The sequence below is a fragment of the Anticarsia gemmatalis genome, chromosome 26, assembly GCF_050436995.1.
Source record: "Anticarsia gemmatalis isolate Benzon Research Colony breed Stoneville strain chromosome 26, ilAntGemm2 primary, whole genome shotgun sequence".
In the NCBI taxonomy this organism is placed as follows: Eukaryota; Metazoa; Arthropoda; class Insecta; order Lepidoptera; family Erebidae; genus Anticarsia; species Anticarsia gemmatalis.
Window position 1 is genome coordinate 4,251,927 of NC_134770.1, and position 20,613 is coordinate 4,272,539.

Below are 20,613 nucleotides of genomic sequence, written 5' to 3' on the forward strand. Positions count from 1 at the left end.
AATTGTCTCACACTAATGTACTGCGTACCCTGTTTTCACATGTTATGTGCATTGTTTTTATGAGAAAGAAACAATCACGTCATCAGAAAGCAACTTGCAAAAGTCTAGGAATGATTCTCTTCTTTCCCTAAACCCTATTACGTGAAAATTACGATACGAATTCTGGTGATAATTGTCTTACAGGTAAATTAAAAACGTATTAGCATGAAGTACTCATTATATCGATGAAAACTTTTTAGACGAAAGAAGTAGCGGTCAGCGACTAGTCTCTGAACGCTAAATATCTAGACTATGCTAACATGAATATCTCCACTCAAAGCCATAAAACACATCACACAACTCAAATCATAAAACCCTTTACAAAAAGACGATAACACACACTTTCACGTCCTCTTTTCAACGATAAAAAATAATTCAACGAACAAATACACCTATTCCACAGAGCATTTAATTCTTCCGTATCATTTTTTACGTTTGCAACACACGACAGAGCTTCCAACTGTCAATTGATACGCCTGACATTTCCTGACACGAGAATTACCAATTTAATTTGCGGCTCCCCAAATACATTACCGACCTTATTTCATCTACATAAAGTCGAAATTTGTATGACAATACTTATGTATATAGGTGTTTTTAATATTGGAACAAAATCGAAATTGAATATTCCGTTGTCAAAAAGTTTGGGTGCTATTTTTTTAATAATGACCCAGGGGAAGGATTTTAAGCCAAGCGTGACGGAAGAGTTTTGTTTTATAGAGCCTTGTTCCTGCATTCTAAATAGGTGTATCTATTTTGTTGGATATTGATCTGTTTATTTATAAGAACGAGTGCGTATTTGTCTTGCATGAGAGAGGTATGTTTGAGCTGTTGTTACGTTGCATAGATGTGTCGTCAAAGTTACGATTTGTACACGTTGGGATAGGCACAGGTCATAGAACACCAATTCTGCGATAAACTAGCCCATTTTAGTTTCGTATTCTACTAGAAAAAAAATACTGGTTTCAAATACCTATATGTACACTTTCTTATATTTTAAACTAGATTATGCCCATCTTACCCCAATTTATTATAACAATGCAATACCAACGTGTCAACGAGTTATCAGTTTCACATTGAAAAGGAAAGCACTATAACTAATGTAATTATAACTACTTACAACAATGTTTTCATCAACCTAAAAGTACTCTAGTAACAAAAATCGTGTGAAGCACGTCTCTATCAGATTGTATGCTCACTGAGTCCAAAGTTCGCAAATAGCCTATTAACACGCATGGGAACTTTTAATAGTTATTCTCAGAACTTTTATCACCTAAAAGTCCTTTGTAAATATGTGTGTTTAAAAGAAATGCTGTTAACGTGTTTCACTTTTGCACAGTTGCTGCGCAAAAACCAAATGATAAAGTGTTTGTTCGTATTCAGTGGTAAGTTAAAGATCGGTGTGTTAAGTAACATTTAATTTTGGGAGGGTATTATGTGATGGAATAGAAATAAATATAACATTCAACAAGCGTCTCCTTGTATCAAAGAGCACGTCTATAGTCAATCCCAGTCAAGGTCTATGCTGTTCATAATTTCTAGGTGTCAAAAAACTAACTCACTGATATAAGATTCGATTTAAGAGACATATTTCAAGAGGTTGATATAGTCCAACAGCGTAGTAGAGACCCTTGCACGCAAGTTTTGTGGCTGGCGAAGGAAAACAGAATGTAGAATTTTTAACATACGTGATACGCTTTATGCATCGGGTAGTTACCTATTTGCCCAGCTTTTTTTTTAATCTTGGCAGACAAACTTCTTTATAAATTATTCCGTTAAACTAACTGCTACAGTTTGAAGAATGTGAAACCTCTCAATCATTATTTAAAAATGATTAAAGTTGTCTGAGCGTCGTCGTAACTAATTTTTCAAATGTTTAACTACCCACATTATAAATTCAGTAATTACCTTACCGACTTCTGAATAATTGCTCGTCATTGACTCGAAATCAATCTGTCTGCCTCATTATCACTAATAGTCACTATTACGAGTGTAATTTGATGTATTACAATAAATAAGTTACTAGGCAAAGATACTGCTATGTAATTGAGCTTACATTACATTAAAAATTTAAATAGGTACCTTAGCTTGGATACTCGTAGCTGATGAGTAGGAATGACAAGACGGATGGATGTACATAGATGAAGTTAATGAACAATGCAAGGTATCCAGGAACGTATCAAATGGCAAAGGTGTTAAGTCTGGTATTCGAGTAGAAGAAAAAATGCGTATCTACTTTACGTTACAATTTTTTTTAGTGCATTTTGGTTAGCAGAAAAAGCATCAGCTGACACCAAAACGCAATAACTGTGTCTGTATCGAAAACTACACATTACCAAAATGTCACAAGTGACACTCAATCCCACACGTAGCAGGAAATAAGCACCGACTCATAATCCCTTTCGTTTCACAACGGAAAGTTACTTCGAATCAATTAAATATAAAAATGAAAAAAATCATTAGCCCCTCAATCGTCGCGGCCCTTTCTAATCGAGTAAGCAATCGATTTAGTAGATTAGTTCCAATCGATTCGTCTGTGTTTACATTGTCTTTACATAGTTGTGCTTCTGAGTGCGGTTTAATTAGTCGAATAACTTTGTAAGGAGGTAGAAATTAATAACGATAATGTGTTTTCCTTGTAATAAAAGCTTAAATAATGGAATACGATAAACATTGTAAAGTACGTATTACAATTTTGTTAATTACTTTCTAGGATTATTGTTTCATAATCCGTATATTTTGATGTGCCGGTGTTATACTAGAACGTATAAGCAGATATGTATCAAAATATAACCAGATTTCGCTTCCTTGTATTGATCTTATGTAAAAAAGAGTTGTGCCTGTTATGAAATACTAGACTGTGTAACCAAACTCTGGACTTCTATTAGAACGTTCCCATAAAAATTGATAAAGGTCCTGCTAGGCTTTACCTATTTTTGTAACTAACTTGAGAATCGAATTAGTGAACATTTTGGACTACAGAAAGGGAGTTATAACAATGTTAAATAGTATAGGTTTTTAACAATAAATTCCTTTTCTAAAATGATTTAAGGTATATGAATTTATAGTTATAAAATCAAAATCCTTTTATTTCCTCTTTAACTTGTCGTGCACAAGGGTAGACCCAAAACACACCCTTAGCAACAAAATTAAGGGTGATCTCTTCAAGTAAGTTTAAGGGATGCGTACCCTGTTGTGTTTTATTCATAGTCCTTGTTATGAATATTTTTAAGTCACTAAACTTTAAAATTGAAGTGCCACAATTTTGAGAGAATGAGGTGTTAAATATTTACGTTTTTGAGTTACGAAGAAGGGTGAGTGGTTTGTCATTTTGACAGAATGATTTTTGGTTTGTTTAGCCTTATGGTACAGGAGTATTTTATAAAAGACATCTCGTACAAATACACAAAAAAAAGAAATAAATTTGAAAAACAGATTGTGCCATATTTTTTAGTGGTTAATATTACTATCTTATTAAATATACTGGATATAAAACCTGACACCCAAAACCTAGTGATAAAATATTGCACGATTTAATTTTACATGATTTTTTCTTTAACACAATTCCTGAAAGCCATAGTAAACTGTCCAATACTCTCTCTCCAACATACATGTATAATAATAAAAAGTAAAGTCTTTAAGAAAATTTCCTTATACAGCAGTTAAAGATTACAAGCTCCAGTTTCTCAACACAACTTTGATCGATACAAAACGATTCGAGCTTCTGGTACAAAAAACATAGCACATTAACATATTGATTGGAACGTCCACAAACACCCGCTGTCACAATATTAATACTAGTAGGTGATGAGAAACTGACTGGGGTGCAACGATTAAGCCGGTCATCGAAAAAGAGCAATAATTAAGAATTTACTGGTTTCAAGTAGAGGTAGCCGAGTGGTGTAATCATCTTCAATGCAAATGGTTAAGGTGCAAATAGTCTTACTTAAGCAATACAAATTACCTTTCCCTTTATGAAGTTATTAGTGAAATATAAATAATTGCATTATCAGTGAAGGAAATTATCATGATATCTAAAACAGCTTTCTTAGAAGAGAATATTGTTTATTCTGCACTAAACCCGACTAGTGGTTTTATTTTTAGTGTTTTTATTTATATTTGTAGCTTCTATTGACGCAGAATGTATTATTTAGTAAGATCCATTAAAAGCTAGTTCGAAAAATTTAGAGGTAAAAGTTCTTTCTAGACAAGACTAAATCCAATTTTTAGCTAGAAAATCATAGTATAAGCTTCAATACGGTAACTACAGATCAAAATGCACGGTATTTTACCATACTTTGCAACAATCGTGACAAGCAGAACCTTGTATCCATCTTGTATACTTATCTTGTAACGCATGTTATTCCTCAAAGTTTTGTTTATTCTGCGAACATTGTTCACGCATGAAGCCTTGGCAACAGGTGCTCCTTAACGATGAACTAATTAAACAAGAGTTATTACAATGTTTTTCATTAGCTTCCAACTTAAATAGGGTAACAATGTAATGAGTTGATGTTTTTGCAGCAGGGGAGAGTTTCAGGGCCACCTAGCGTAGAGAATAAATTAGATATTTACCTAATTATGCTTGACTGCTATAAAACGATATTTTTTTTGGAAAAAAATAACTTCTTTTGGAATAATTCTGGATATGTGTCGGGTTTTATTTTAATAGTTGTATGCTTGTAAATAAGGGTAGTGGAACGACAAGGCTCACTTTACTCATGTGTAAGACTGCAAAAACTTATGATCTCCAGAATAATAGAAAACAGAAAACCCCTTGTATGAAATTCATCCCAGAAATGAGAACTTGATACTGATACTGCCTACATTTATATTCAGTACTATTGCGTCCCAGGGGCAGTCAATAAAACCTATCCAATATTCGTTTTTTAGAAACGTGAGCACCAAAGGTTGCGTATTCCCTTCAAATGTCGATAAAAATCAATATTTTTTTCATGCAAACCGATTCGGCACTCGATATTTTCAAACAACGCAACGTAATAAAATCTGGTACATATCTGTTTCATTTTTTACCTTCGGCTGGCGAGTCATTAAGTTGCCCACTTTATGTACAGTCCACCGTTGAAGTATCGATATCATCACTCGAAAACCTCAAACCAATTTCAACTGTAGCACTCAATACATAGAATCTATTTTACTCTGTACATTTTTCATCGTCGGTAGTGTAGTTTTTGGAGTGTACGATTAAACGGATGCCCTGTACATCCGTTCCCAGAAGGATTGAGAACGGTATAAAATTAAAAAATAAAAGTCTCGTGACACACGGACACATAAATCGTTGAACATCTTCACGTAATTTTTATTGGTATATTTTTATTGGTATCTCATTATTGTCATCGTTTATAAAAGTTGTTTATTATAATAAAAAGAAATAAAGATAGTTAAACAGACAGCTAATTTATTTTACATATTTTATGTATAAATCAATAAAATGAAGTATACGTTTCAAGGACAACAATGCCTTCCAACTTAACGATGTGTCCTTGTAAGTTAATGATCCTTTTTTATAAAAAGTAAATGTATTAAAGCAATTGACGCATAATAATGAACTTGATAAGATAATGTCTCGCTCACGCTCGTGTCGAATTAAGATTGAAATGCCGATTGCAAATGATATCTGGATTATTGCGTGCTGTTAAAATGTTAATTTATAATCCTTTGGTCATTCCATATTATATTGACACAAGGTCCTTTAAATCGGCAATGGCGATTTGGCCCGTCATGGAGAACAATTTATTTACTATCTAAAAATATTTTAAAAGCTTATCGTTGCTAACTTTTTTATCTATCAGGAATCTGCATTATGCTTGACTGTTTAGTTAATGCATTTGGTTATTGTAGAAAGTGAATCAATATAAATACTTCAGTAATTCTTACATCGGTAATTATTTATTCCTGCTTTATAGTATAACAAACATAATAGAATACTAGTTAACATTGTTTTTCTATCTACTTTTTATTGATGTTACCAATATACTACATATATTACTACTTACGATAATTACTCAATTCAGTTTCATTCAATCTGACTTTTTTTGAAATAAATAAATAAATAAATATAGTGGGACAATTCACACAAGGTCATTTGATTCCAAACTAAGCAGAGCTTGTACTATGGTAACCAAATAACTGATAAACATACTTATATACTTCTAAATACATACTTATATAGATAAATTCACAACCAGGCTCAGAACATATACTCGTACTCATCACACAAAGATATGTCCCGGGTGGGATTCGAACCCACCACACGCGGCGCTACGGTTGTCGCGGCGAGGTGACCGCTTAAACCACTGCGCCAAACGTGCAGTTAATAGGTTTATTTTGTTTCCAACAAGCTCGACACAAACAAATCCATCCGTATGTACCCCACCATCACGCTTTAACCCTTCAAAAACATTGTTACCTTAATAACATGATTGTTTTAACAATAGTTCTTAGTTTTAATAGCAGAATCAACTCGTTCGCTTCCATATAGCTCGGTAAACAAATAACTGGGTAGGAATAAATAATCCATAGTAATTGTTTTAATAAGCCTTGTTTGGAGCAGAGTAAAAACCTGTTAAAATTATGGATGGTTTTTTGAAACTTGGTTGTGTTTTGTGAATGAATGGTGGGGTTAACTTTAAAAATATTGCAGTTTGGAGTCAAAAATAGCTGGGCGTTGTAATTACTTGACCATTGCTGCTTTTGCCAATTTAAGCTTATTAATCTGATGTTTTCATATATTAAACGGGAAATTAAAAATTATTACGATATATTTCTTGGGATACTTTAATCTGCAAATGTTCTCGATCTTTTACCAATTGGAGTGGCTGTATGTTACCGTGAGAGGGTGGTTGACTTACTATAGGACATTAATTAAAAAAGGAAAAATAAAACGAGTCTAAAGCACTAGCAAGACTATCACTATAATTTCGAGATCTTAAGAAATAGTAAGATCTTAAAAAGGAAAATATGTGATCTCTTGCTCATGGGTTTTACCAGTCAAACGGTAGCGTGATATCAAGAAGTATAAATTCGCCGAAAAGATGAGTCAGATTAAGTACAGTCGCGAGCATAAACACGCTCACGTTTTGAAACTTATCTCCACAATGAATTGAAATATTATAAACGTTTTATATTACTTGTCTAAATGTGGAGAAGTATCAATTAAAAATATATATTTTTATGATAAGAATTCAAAAATGTATTATAATTTTTTTCCACAGTAGAATATACAGACACTATAAAGACGTTTTTGGCATCAATTAGTGCGCTTTCGTAAGTTCGTATCTATGCTTGTGACTGTACCTACTAAACAAGGTTATAAAACTTCCAAAGCTATATTTAAAGTTGTCATTAACAGGAAATGAATCACTTGTTATTCTTTAAAGAACAACTTTTTTCATCTGCCATAAAATACTATAACGATTAGTGTATAGGAAACAAACTGTTAACATTATTGGACTACTAGTTGTACCAAAATGCAACGGATCGTGAGATCTCGGATTATAAGATAGTAAATATTACTAGCAATCTATTAATATGAACTTTAGTGTTATTACACATCATATGCCTCTGTGGCGCAGTGGTTTAGGCCACCACGCCGCTGCTATTCCGACGGGAGGTCGTGTGTTCGATTCCCACACGGGATCTTATTATTGTGTAATCCACAAATAATTGTTCCGAGTCTGGTTGTACTTTGTGTCCGTTGTTTGTATGTTTGTATGTTTGTATAAGTCCCCGCGACACAAGAGTAATTCTTAGTGCGGGAGTTGTCTTCTTAAATAACAAAAAAATAATAAAATCCTGGAAAGGCATCTCAAAAATTACATAAATAATGTGCTATGTGTTTGGCATTGGGATCCACAATTTTTTTAATCAGTGTTATAAACGAAGAATAACCAACTATACTAGAAATTATAGTCCAGTCGTTGATAAAAGCCTATTCTTCCATTTTTCAGCTACATTTATCGGCGATGGTTTCAAGAATTTCTGACCAGCCATCAGGGATCTAATTTAGCCGCTGATCAGATCTGTGATAGTAGGCATAAAAATGAATTTACTTTAAATTCGTTCAGGTGATAAATAGTTTCATTAAAGCGACATTTCCACACAGGTCAACAAGAATAAGGCGTAACAATTAAGTATATAAGTATGTAAAAATTACACGACATTAATGGAAAGAAATCTAACAAAAAATATCCACGTAGATCACAAAATAACAACAATATTCGTGTCTAAACAATATATAATTATTACTTTAATGACACCCTGTATAGTTCATATCACTTTGACGTACAGACAGACGTATAATGACAGTAGTTAATGCTTTTTAGAAAATATTTGTTTCTTTTGATGGACATAGAGGGTGTGGCCAAAAGGTCGAGACTGTTTATTTATTTGTTTTGTACTGTCCTAGTGATTATAACTGAAAGTGGTGTTTTGAAGTAAAAAGTAAAATATTTTTAGTACTAAATATTGTTTTAGATAGAAATAAGTTTTAAAATTTTAATCGATACTTAAATTTTATTCAGAACTCAAATCACCTTTGAAGAGATTGTCATACTTTAATATTAGCATCTGACTTGCCATGTCGCTCCTTGAATACAAAAGGGCCACAAATCGAAATCTATAAATTTTACAGGAGAGCCAAAACAAATTTTTGAAACTGTTTTTTTATAACATTTCATATATTTATTTATTAAATATAAGATGTTAATATATCATTAGATGCGTATTTTTTAGCTCTATCTTTCTACAAAATAAACTTTGTAATAGCTGCTACCTATTAAGAGAAAAAAGCATATAAGTCCCTTTTGTATTCAAAATTTGAACCAATATTATGAGAAATATGTCAAAAATTAAACACAGTTTTACAAATAAAAATGGTTAATTGTACTTTTTTGGTAAAAAAACCATATCAAAAAGTTTAATAATAATTACTAAGTAAAACCATAACTGAATAGACAAGGAAAACATTGTATTAAACAATCTAAATGAACAAATCTTAACTTTTTATTAAGTAAGTAAAATTATTGAGATCAACTTTGTGCGTAACTTTCATTATTTAGTAAAATTAAACATCAATCATCATCATCAATCAATAGGTACCGTGAGGAGTAGACTGAGTGCAGCAGGAGTATTAAAGAAATAAGATAATAGAAAAGGTTTTTGAGTTTTATAAGCCTTTATATTTAGCATTCGAGGATTATTCCAAAGCTTTTGACAGCATTACTCATTCCGCCATAGAATCATCACTCCTTCCAAGTCCTACTTAAAGATACTATGTAGAATCGAACCTTCATACATCAAACTCATCAAAGTAATAGACAACAATATCATTCCAAATCCAAAGAAGCGTGAAACAGGGAGACCCGCTATCTCCCAAATTATTTACCAGCACCCTCGGAGAAATTTTCGGGCGGTGTTATGGCAATCAAAAGCATAGTTGTAAGTGGTAAACAGTTAACAAACCATTGTTTTGTAGATGACATAGTCCTCTTCTCTTTTTCGGCATCGGAACTCGAATCAATGCTCAAAGATCTGAGCACGGCAAACCTTCAGATTGGACTGAGTAAGAACCGTACAAAAACCCAGGTTATGACCAACAACACAAAACGTAGGGTCGAGGTAGACGGGCACGTCATAGACTATGTCGACGAGTACACTTGCTAGGGCCAGATAACCTCTTTTAACTACCGACGGGACAAAGAGTTGGACAAACGTGTCACAAGTGCCTGAAAGAGATCCTGGTCCAGGAAAGAGCTAATGAAGGGTAACCTTCCACTGTCACTGAAGTGAAAGCTCGTCGACATGTTTATACCTACTACCCGTCCTTACCTACGCTGCCCAAACATGGTCCCTTACGGAAAACCAGAAAGAGCCAGAGAGCGATGGAGCATAGTACATTATGCATCAAAAGAACAGATCACGTCCGAAATTCTATACTGCGCTCCCAAACTCGCATAGCCGATGTAAGGGAGAAGACCGCCTGACTGAAATGGAACTGAGCCGGCCACGTTATCCATATGCATTCGGAAAGGTGGACCCGCATATCTACCAACTGGATGCCAGAAGATGGTCATAGCAAACGCGGGAGACTTAAATGGAGATGGTGGGATGACCTAGACGCATTTGAAAAGGACTGGTCGGATCTTGCCCCTGAAAGAGGAATTTGAAAAGAAAGGGTGCCTCTTTACTTTGCCTGCATCAAAATGTATTATTTTATTTTTAAAATTGTAACGAAAACTAAAATTATTATCATACCAAACGGTCATATTTCTGGCCTTCCCATTCTAGCACGCTAAAAATGATTATTTATTCCACAATAATTTAATGCAAAAGGGACGTATTTCAAAATATGCTACTGTTATATTACAAAATATAATAACAAATACTAGTGTTTGAATGCAAAACGGTCGTTTTCAGAAATATGGCACTTTTGCATTACAAAATATGGTAACAAATACTATAGTTAGAATGCAAAAAGGACGTTTTCCAAAATATGGCAGTTTTGTATTGTAAAATATAATCAAATTAACTTGAAATTTTGCTCCCAACACCGACATTTTTTGGATTGTGGCACTTTTTCATGCAACTGACGAGCATTTGCGTTGAATCTCCGGGCGCAACTCAAAGAGTGGCTGTTTTGCACTGACATTACCTGTCAAAGTGAGCTAATGCAAAAAGGGCAGTAAGTCAGTGCAGCCATAATATAAGCAAAAATGATGGGGGTTTTTTTTTTACTATAAAATATAGTCGGTTCAGGTGTCATTTTTGCAATAAAACGATTTTCATTTTTTTTTGAGTTGTGGCCCTTTTGCATTGAAGGAGCGATGTGGTTATTAGTACTACACTAGCTGACCCGCGCAACTTCACTTGCGTCACATAAGAGAGAATGGGTCATAATTTTCCCCGTTTTCATTACATTTTTTACCGGTACTCTGCTCCTATTGGTCGTAGCGTGATGATATATAACCTATAGCCTTCCTCGATAAATCTATCTATCTAACGTTAAAAGAATTTTTCAAATCGGACCAGTAGTTCCGTAGATTAGCGCGTAAAAACAAACAAACAAACAAACTCTTTAGCTTTATAATATTAGTATAGTATAGATTAGTATAGATAGAAAGAAAAAAAGGACAAAAATAGACACAAATTAGCTTTAAACCCGAAGATTGTCCTACACGCCACTTTTGCAGTTCAATCTTACAATGTAACAAATTGGCAGTAACAAGGCGATTATTTTAACATCTACAAAGTTTTAAAGATTTAAACACATTTTTACACATGACCTAATAAAAATACACAAAATTAACCATCGTATTTGAAGGAAAAGAAAGCTGAAAAAGAAATACTCCATTATTTTACATTGATTTAGAAAGCACTGATACGAATGCAATCTAATACGTAATAAGGAAAAACAAAATGTACTCAATATACCACTCATCAGTCACGGTTTTGTTCTTTAAATAGATTCTTTGAATAAAATACATATAGAAAATTTATTCCTTAAGTTTTTTCAAGCGATATTAGATGTGGCACGTGCCGTCATTTATAGAACGGCAATTACGAGGGTATTTTCCTATTGTAGTTTTTACCTTTCATTCTTAAAGCTTTTATTCCTTTCTATGAGTTTTGAAAGAATAGCCAACAATAAAATATAAATAGATTTTTTCTTTGACTTTGCGATTGCTCCGTTTTTTACCCAAACTACAAAACAAATCTAAAAGTAGGAACAGAACAAAAAGTTCATTTTTTTAGTTTTACGGATCCCTAAAAAACTTGATCATGTCGAAACTTGTATCGGTACAGAATGCACTCCATTTCCGGACGTCCAATAGCAACTCAGTATTTAAATTTAGAATCATCTCTAAATTCGAACCCAAGATGGCTTCCCCTGTCTATTTAACCGTTATAAAGTACCATTTTCAAAAACAATTTTATTTTCAATGTATGTTTAGGGATTCATGACTTAACTAAATGTGGGTATTTTAAATTAACAAAGCTTAAAATTAAAGTCAAAATGCTTTTAGTTTACGCCATTTGCAGTTAGTGTCATAATATATTTTTCTGTTCACTTAGCCTAATATGGCTTGAGCCTCACGAGAGCGATTTAAAATTTTGAAAATGCGTTAATGTGCAGTCTCAGGTTCAATTTGGTGGAAGTATTTTAATTGAAATTGATTTTATGTCCGTTTGAGTGTTCTGTTTTAGGAAACTTGTATTACCATAAGTTGATCCGATGTTTAAATTTTTGTCCAGTTAATTGCTGGATTAAGGTGAAAATGTTCGTGTTTGGTTTTTATTTCGATTTTGGTTTTAATTAAGATTTCAATGTTAGTTTTCTTTATCACTATTACGTGTTTGAAATGTTCATTTTAATACGAATTAATTGCTGTATATAAACATTCATGTTTGTTTAATGTGGGGTATTAATTTTATAACCTTATTTACATAAGTAAAGTCTCCTAAATTTAACGTTTTATAATTTATTTCACTTTTTATTTTCTCAACTTTTAGTATTTATTTGATCACTCTTCATACAAATCTGTTAAAACTTTCAACAGGTGCATTTTTGACATTCTTTTCATACTGCACGATGCACAATAATTGTCAAAAATTTCGTACAAAAATATTCAAAGATGAAAAAAAATATATATAAGTATTTTCAAAAGGGTATTTCAAGCACATGGTCCTGCAAGGAGTCCATTAACAGGAACCACATACGAAACCAATACAACAACTAGTATTAACACCTATTTTTAACCCTTAGAACAACAGACACAATTAATTAATTACTCAACCGGAGATCATTGGATTGTGGCACCCTTCGTGACTCAGAATGTGGACTCACGAGGGGGTAGGTTAAAAATACTCCCGTCGGGATAAATTCAAATGCCGAGACAGTCGCGTGCTACGGTCTGAATGGTCATACCGTATGGCAGTGAAAGGTTCAGTTTTGTGACTGTTTTTTGTGCCACGTGTTCTGAATCGGTGAGTTTTTTCAGGATACGTACTTTTTCTGTCATTATTTCTTGGTTGAGGTTATTTGTTGTTTAATTTAGGATATGTTTTTTGTTTTTACAACACTTTTTTGGGTGTATTTTTTATAACTGGTAAGTATGTTATTATTACTGTAAACAGCATAAAGTTTTAATTATTCAAAATAGTTATTTAATGTCGTTGTAACTTGATTACAAGAGTAATAAAATTTCACATAAAATATTTCAGATAAAAATCTGCGGATAGTATTAATTACCTTGAAATTGCTGTAATTATTACAAACAGTACAGGTTTTGATCATAAAATAATATTAAGTATATAATTTCATCCTCATTATATTTCAATTTAAAATAACAGACTAATAAACAACCCATAAAATTAATACAAAAAAACTTATCTATCTCTTTAAATAACACTAAAATCTTAATACGCTATACACGTAGATAGCTTTCGTGGGACAAATCTGAAGACACATCTAATAAATAAGTAGAAATTAGTTTAAATATTCCACTATCTTTTAGACCCTTTAATTTTCTTATCAGCAATAAATTTAAATGATTACGATAATGGGTAAAATAACCCTACTTGAGTTTCTCTGATAAAAGATGATTTTACTAATTAGGCTCTCGTATCGGTAACATTAGTTTTTATTGATATGGCTGAGTGAGATTTCTGTCGATATCTTAAGAAGGTAGTGTTGCGATAGGAATGATATGCAAATGCCTTGAAGGCTGTATTTCTTTAATTGTATATTGTATCTGATTTTCTGTTATTGATTACTTGTTTGATGGGAAATTGTTTGGGTAGTTTATAATTAAAATATGGCCAGCTAAATATTTTCTTTAGTCACAAAGATGTTACAAACTTTTCCCGTAATTAAACTTTTTTTTCAACTCTTCTTTTTTTTATTTTCAATAAAGTACTCAACTCTGTTTCGACATGACGTTGAATCTGTCACGTTTTCTAATAATCTTATTACATGAAAAATGTATTTATTTTTCCTCATATTTATGTCTTAAGCTATGTTTTACTCCATCAACTTTCTCAATACTAATTATCACAATCTAAATCGTTCATAAAAAACCTGAGTTTAATACGAAATAAAAACTTAAAACCATCCGAAACGTATCAATTTTTACTTTCCCACCATAACACATCCACACACATAATTAAAAACAAATCATTAACAAAACTATGGGAAATCTAAAAAAACCCTTAAAATAATAAAACAACTAATTTTGGATAAAACAACTCCATTTCAATTAATATAATATTGGAATTTTTCATTTGCATCAAAATGAGCTATCAAAGAGTAGAAGTTCTAACAAAGAAGGACTATTATAAGTTATGATTATTGAAAACATATATTTTGAGTTATAAGTAATTTATTCTTGAGTGAGATGAGATAATTTTGTCTTACCGTGAAATTGATAAGACATGGGAATATTGAATTGAATAACATTTTTAATGTTTAAAGTAATAAGGCTACATCTGGGACACCAGACATTTTAAAAGCAAAACAGGGTGAAGTTTATTGGATATTTTTCTATAATATTAAGTAAGGAAAAGATTTGGCTGAATAAGAATTATTTTTTTATAATCTGAGGATTTAAGAGGTCCAAAATGGTAATGTTAATTTCATAAAAGTTCTTAGTGTGAAGTGAAAAGTGGAAACCATTTAAATGTACATGATTTGTAAATATGTTTTAAAACTCACTACAGTTTATGCTGGATTAAAGTAAACTTACGAATCTAATTAAACTTTGAAGAAGTAATTGAGTACTGAGCATTCAGACCAAATGTTCAATATGAGTACGAATTAAAAAGCTATTAGTATACTAAATACAAGTACAGCTTTAGTATTACGAATGCATATCATCATACCAACACAATTAGTTCGCTTAACTCTCAAATAATGACCGTAACTGATCTTCAAGAATCACAGCGATAATAACTTAAAAACACATCAATTATACTCATAACGCTATCATTAGGTCTAATGTTTCCAGCTAAGGCATCACACCTTCAATTACAAAAGGGTTTAAACGACTATATACTAATACCACTTTACGTCTTTTTTCTTTTGAAGTTGTAACATGTTCTATAGCAAAAATGCGTGACACACAATAAAAGAAAGTCTTAAGTGCTCATAATCATAGTATTATGATATGACTTTTTTCTACTAAACTTGCAGAATGTGGAGTGGTTTCTACAGTGTCTTTCTTGTTTGAAAATGTGTAGTTTAGTGTAAAAATGACAGAACTTGACGTGTAAATGCGTAATACATGAGTTGACTAATGACAGTGTTAGGTGTATGAAAGTTGAGTGACTAGTGCCTTTGGCGGTATTAGCATGTAAGTGCGAAGATACGTGCAAATATCTGCAGAAAACTTTAAATGCAGAACTTGCTTGTTTTGTTTTGAAAGCGAAACAATGTTGTACTTTCTAGATGAGTAGCAGTTTGAGTCCTTATATTGTGCCACTATTCTATTTTTTAAAGGAACTAGTCTCGTATTTGGCGCAGGGACTTTTAATAAACATACGAAATTACAACAATTCTCTTTTATTTTTCTTCTTTATAGGCACTGAACTCACTACTTTAGCAGGTATTTCTAACCATCTTAACCACTGCGTCACGAACATTATGAAAGTAATAACAAATGGTTTCTTATCGAAATACTTCTAACCTAGTTTAGTAGACTGTGTATTTATATCAAAATCAAAACATAAATAATTTCATGTTCATTCATCCAAAACTGACTCATTCATTCAAACATCCGACGATTCATTCGTCTGGGAATGTACGAATATAATTCTAAATTCAGACTTAAACTTCATCCATTTGCTTCTTATTAATAGCCCGTGACAATAGCGTCGCGACGATTAAAAATAAATAAAATCGAAGATTTTTTCCACTTGGAGAACGCGGAAGTATTCGAATTTATTGTATGAGACGGAATGTCAAAACATGTCTTTGATTAGTCATTATTGTTGTATATGAACTTTTTGGATTCAACAGTGAGAAATAAATTTGAAAGACTGAGTATAAAATGCGTTGGGAGAGTTTAAAACTCTTTATTTCGGCTTAAAGTATGTCAATGACTGCTCGGGGTGACCAATTTTGGATTTTAGTTTTGAATACGTGAACCTTACAAAAATGAGTTTTGTTCCAAACGTGATTTTGTAATATTTGTAGTTTCTTTAAACAAATTTGTAGTTGCCTTAGTTTCAACTCCTTTTAGCCACGGTTGATAATAAAAAAGGTACTGTGTTTTCTTATCTATCTTTACCGATTTTAGTTGTGTTATTTTTTTTCCATAATACATTTCAAGAAAATGTTTACATGGTTTTACAATTTGGCTATGTATGCGTAACTTTTGCATTTATATCGATAATTTTGTGTGTGTACATTCAAAGCTAAACATTGTTTTAGCTTCTCAGAAGTTTATGCGTTACAAAGTAAACCCTCCTTCGTAGTAGGCGGTAAAGGGAAACATGTAAAGACCCTTTCTTAATTTGCTAATAAATATATTTTAAATTTACAACGGATAATAAAACTTGCATTAATACACAAAGTAAATAACAATTATGTAATGCTCTATTTTAGTTTCTATTCATTTGAATCAAATTATCATAAAGTCTGTTTTATTGCTTGGAGAACTTAGAAAAACTACACAAAATTTAAATAAGTAACGAAAAGAAATACAATAAAACAATGCACTTCTTGTCCAAACAGAAATTATGTTTGCGTTTTCTTTATTTCGAAAACTTCGCGTTGTTAAAGAAATTTTTATCGCTAGGATGGAGAAAATAAAAATAGTTGCGCGACAGACGCCTACAAGTATTATAGTAGCCAAGAAACTTGGCTGGAACTTTGTTTTCTTGATAATTTATTATTTTATGAGTGTCCTCTAGCTGCGGTCATTTACTATGCGATGGTAGGAAAAGTTTCTTTAGTTAGAACTTATGACCAGTTGCGTGGAACAAACAGTGAAGTTGTTCTTTGGTATAGGTCAAGACGCTACTACTGCTTTTTACGAATTCTCGCGTGAATAAAGGACACAGTTTGTTCTGTGATTTCCCACTTTTGGTGCTATCGTATCATCTAGGTATCGATTCATGAAGAATCTTTCAATGAAATTGTCGCGTCAAGAATATTTTTAGTAATACTATAGGGATGTGAGAGTGCTTGAGATATAATGGATACCTGGCTGGATAAAAGTAAAAAAATGCCATTATTTTTCTTTTTTTGTATCTGGTATTTCCAATTTACTAGGTTCGTAAACAAAGAAACAGGAATTGTCTAAAAATAAGCCAAAATCTTCCAAAAACGATGCCCACTTCGTTCACGGATGGGAAAAACCGGCAATAGAAATGACTCCGAACTTCCGACGTGACGTAAAAAGTCGGAATTACTCGTTGTCACCAGACAGTCGTTAAAGCAAGGAAGAGCAATTTCCGGGCTTGGATAAATTTGACAAGTACCACTAACCAAAGGTAAAGGAACGATAAGTTTTATGGTAGGAGTAGAAAGTTGGTACTAAATGGTAGAGTAATTAAAAATATCCTGTTTATTTGTTACAAAGTTTTTTATCCATATTATTTAAGTGAAGGTCACTGTGTCTGTCTCATTTACTTATTACAACTTAATGCTTAACCAATTTTGAGGAGACTCTGCAGATTGATAGATGAAGAACTGAGAAGGGACACACAATGTTGTTTTGTTAAAAACAATATTAATAATTATTATTATATAACAATACTATTTAGCATACTTACTATTATTGTTTGTTTTGAAGTTATTTCAAAATTGTCTTCGCTTATAAATAAACAAAGCTTATTTAATTTTTACATTCAGATTAAATGGTATCATTTATATTTATCCATGCAATATCATAATAATCTGCACAAAATTATAATGTTTCTAATATTTTATTCAACGTCAACAACACGTGTCTACATGAGTGTCTACGTGAGTTATTCGCGTGATTATCGCTAATGGAAATGAAAATTTGAATTGCATCGGAAATATTAATGTTTCCCTATTTAGAGCAACGATTTTATATCACTGGGAATATAAAATTGAATGAAACGAGTGTTTAAAGAGAGAAAGGACTGATGTTTATTTTAGGTTTTCAATTTTAGTGTTGCGAGATTTGTTATCGACTAAATGTCAAATTATCGTAAATGCTTGACATATAATTATGACTTATTGAGGACTAAATTATTTATTTGTTAGCGATTATGTATAAGTATAATTTGCGATAAGCGCCTATAACTAACTTACTCTGCATTTGATACTCATTATATTTATTATTGCTATTGTTACATGAACGCATAGTGTTACGTTAATGCAAAGGGGGAAATTATGAAAAAGAGCTTTTACTATCACAAAAAATGTTGGAAGAAATAAAAGACTTTCTTCTTGCCTGTCCCTTAAATATCCCTTAAACGTCAATCACCAAAATATTTCCAACAAACGACACTATAATCCACTCACTAATCTATTTCTTTTTTGTTACAGATACTACACATCGTCGGCCGCTTTTAAAACTGAAAAAACAATAAATCATACCTCGAAAAAGCATCCAAAAATAACTATGGCATTCACATCAAAACTGTGTGTTATAAATATAGAACGTTCGTATAGGGGAAGTTGAGCTTCCGTTAAAATGTGAATGTCTAAAAATAAATCCCGGAAATCCTTGTTATGTTGGCAGACGAATATTTTCTATAGTACTGTGTTGTGGTAATGATGGTGAACTATAGGTGTAGGTTTAGACTAACGAGTAGAGGTGTCACATCACTATTCCTGTTGTTGCGGACCCATAATGTGATTGTGTTCGGTTGTTGTTTAGTGTTGTTCGGTTTGTTTGGTGTGTGCGGTGGTTATCAGGAGCAGAAGTTTGCGATGGAGCCGCAGGACCAGGTAATATACATTTTTATTTTATTTTAATTCTACCTGACCTTTTTATGTCTGTGTATTCTTTCTAACCCTGTTATTCGTGTGTAATAGTGCTACTAGAAGACGTCATTACTTTTAGTCAATTCTATTTTGTAATTATTAGGTAACGAATAAATAATGTTATAAAGAATTTTCCATAAAATAACTAAATAACACTTTTATGCATCCAAAAATAGCGCTTGTTATAAAAAGTATCTTCAATTATTGTCCTAAATGAAACATATTTATACTTTTTTACCCATTATCTGACGAGTTTCATACAAATATGAATTTTGACGACTCTATACATAATATAACACTGACTAAAAATTATCTTACTGAATAGAAATTACATCGAAAACATTTCCAAACGCAGCCAAATTACAGAACCATTCAATCAACTCACTAACTTCATTACGCCATACTATCTACTGGTTCAACCATCTCACTAAATCAATCAAATCAAATCTTAATTGTCTCCCGATGAACAGAACCCTATATAATATAGATCGGTGCAATAAACTATCTCGGCAGGATATAGTTCTAATCACTGATATTGGCTGACGGATTAGTTGCTGGGCTCATGGTAGACTTGTATAATATGTTATTGATGGTACGATATGTTGCATGACTGCCTCTGTGGTGTGGTCGGTAGTGTATGCGAGAGGCCTTGGGCTTGAATCCTGGGTCAGGCCAAAAAAGCTTTTCTGAGATTTTCTGTTAAGAATGTCTTAGAAATTGCCCGGAGTTAGGAAGTTGAGGTTGAAGACCTCCGTGCCTCGGAGAGCACGTAAATCCGTGGGTCCTGCGCCTGACTAGTCGTGGTTATCCGTCCCACCGAGTTATGAGAGTGAAGGAATAGAGAGTGTACCTGTGTATGGTGCACACACTTGGACAGTATAAACAAAGACCTGCATCGTTGGCCAGTTTCAATGAAACTGACCGCCGTAGCCGGATCAGCAGGGACGTTATTATTATTATATTGTAGTACTGCATAAGTATGGCTGAAGCCGCTATCTGATTGAGGAACTTAGGTGACTTTCTTACGGCTCATATTAAATGAAAGTCTCTTCGTACATCCAAGGTAGAATAGAAGATCGTTCTCTTCAATACATCAGATATACAGTATTATAAATGATGATGACAATAGAGACTGTGTGGCGCGGTGGTGTATCTTGCTTCTGATCATGAGATTTCGGATTGGATTTCAGGGTTTCGGGTTCCTATTTGCCTTTTCTAAATATATATTTGAATATTTCTTATTAGGAGCCCGGAGTCTGATAATGTGTCTGGTATAATATGATAAATAGGCTCGTCCCCTATTACATGGGACTAACATTATAAATAGCGATACGTGGGTTCATAGACCTCTATCTGCACCCTCGGGTATTACATGTGCAATATTATGCAGGCATGTATATTGATGATACTATCTATAACATAATAATATTGTAACCGGTTGAGATCTAATTGCGATAATTGATGTAATATAGCTCGAACGGGGAAAATATGTATGGCTATTTATTACTAGCTGAGACTTGCAGTTTTACTCTGGTTTTAACATTTTCAATTCTGCAACGTGATTTCCTTCAGTTAGTATATTGTTCTAGCGTTTG

At 32.7% G+C, this 20,613-nt stretch overlaps 1 protein-coding gene across 2 annotated transcripts in view; it reads left to right on the forward strand.

Annotated features, from left to right (window-relative positions):
* LOC142984207 (irregular chiasm C-roughest protein-like) overlaps nt 1-20,613 on the forward strand; it is a 114,373-nt gene that overhangs the window by 41,539 nt on the left and 52,221 nt on the right. Inside the window, exons 1-2 of one of the 2 annotated variants that reach the window (XM_076131645.1) lie at nt 12,991-13,044; nt 18,578-18,982. In XM_076131645.1, the coding sequence (XP_075987760.1) occupies nt 18,806-18,982 (177 nt within the window). In that variant the 5' untranslated portion in view covers nt 12,991-13,044; nt 18,578-18,805. Of the gene's footprint in view, nt 1-12,990; nt 13,045-18,577; nt 18,983-20,613 lie in introns of those variants that run through there. The other variant, XM_076131644.1, reaches the window with a different exon arrangement.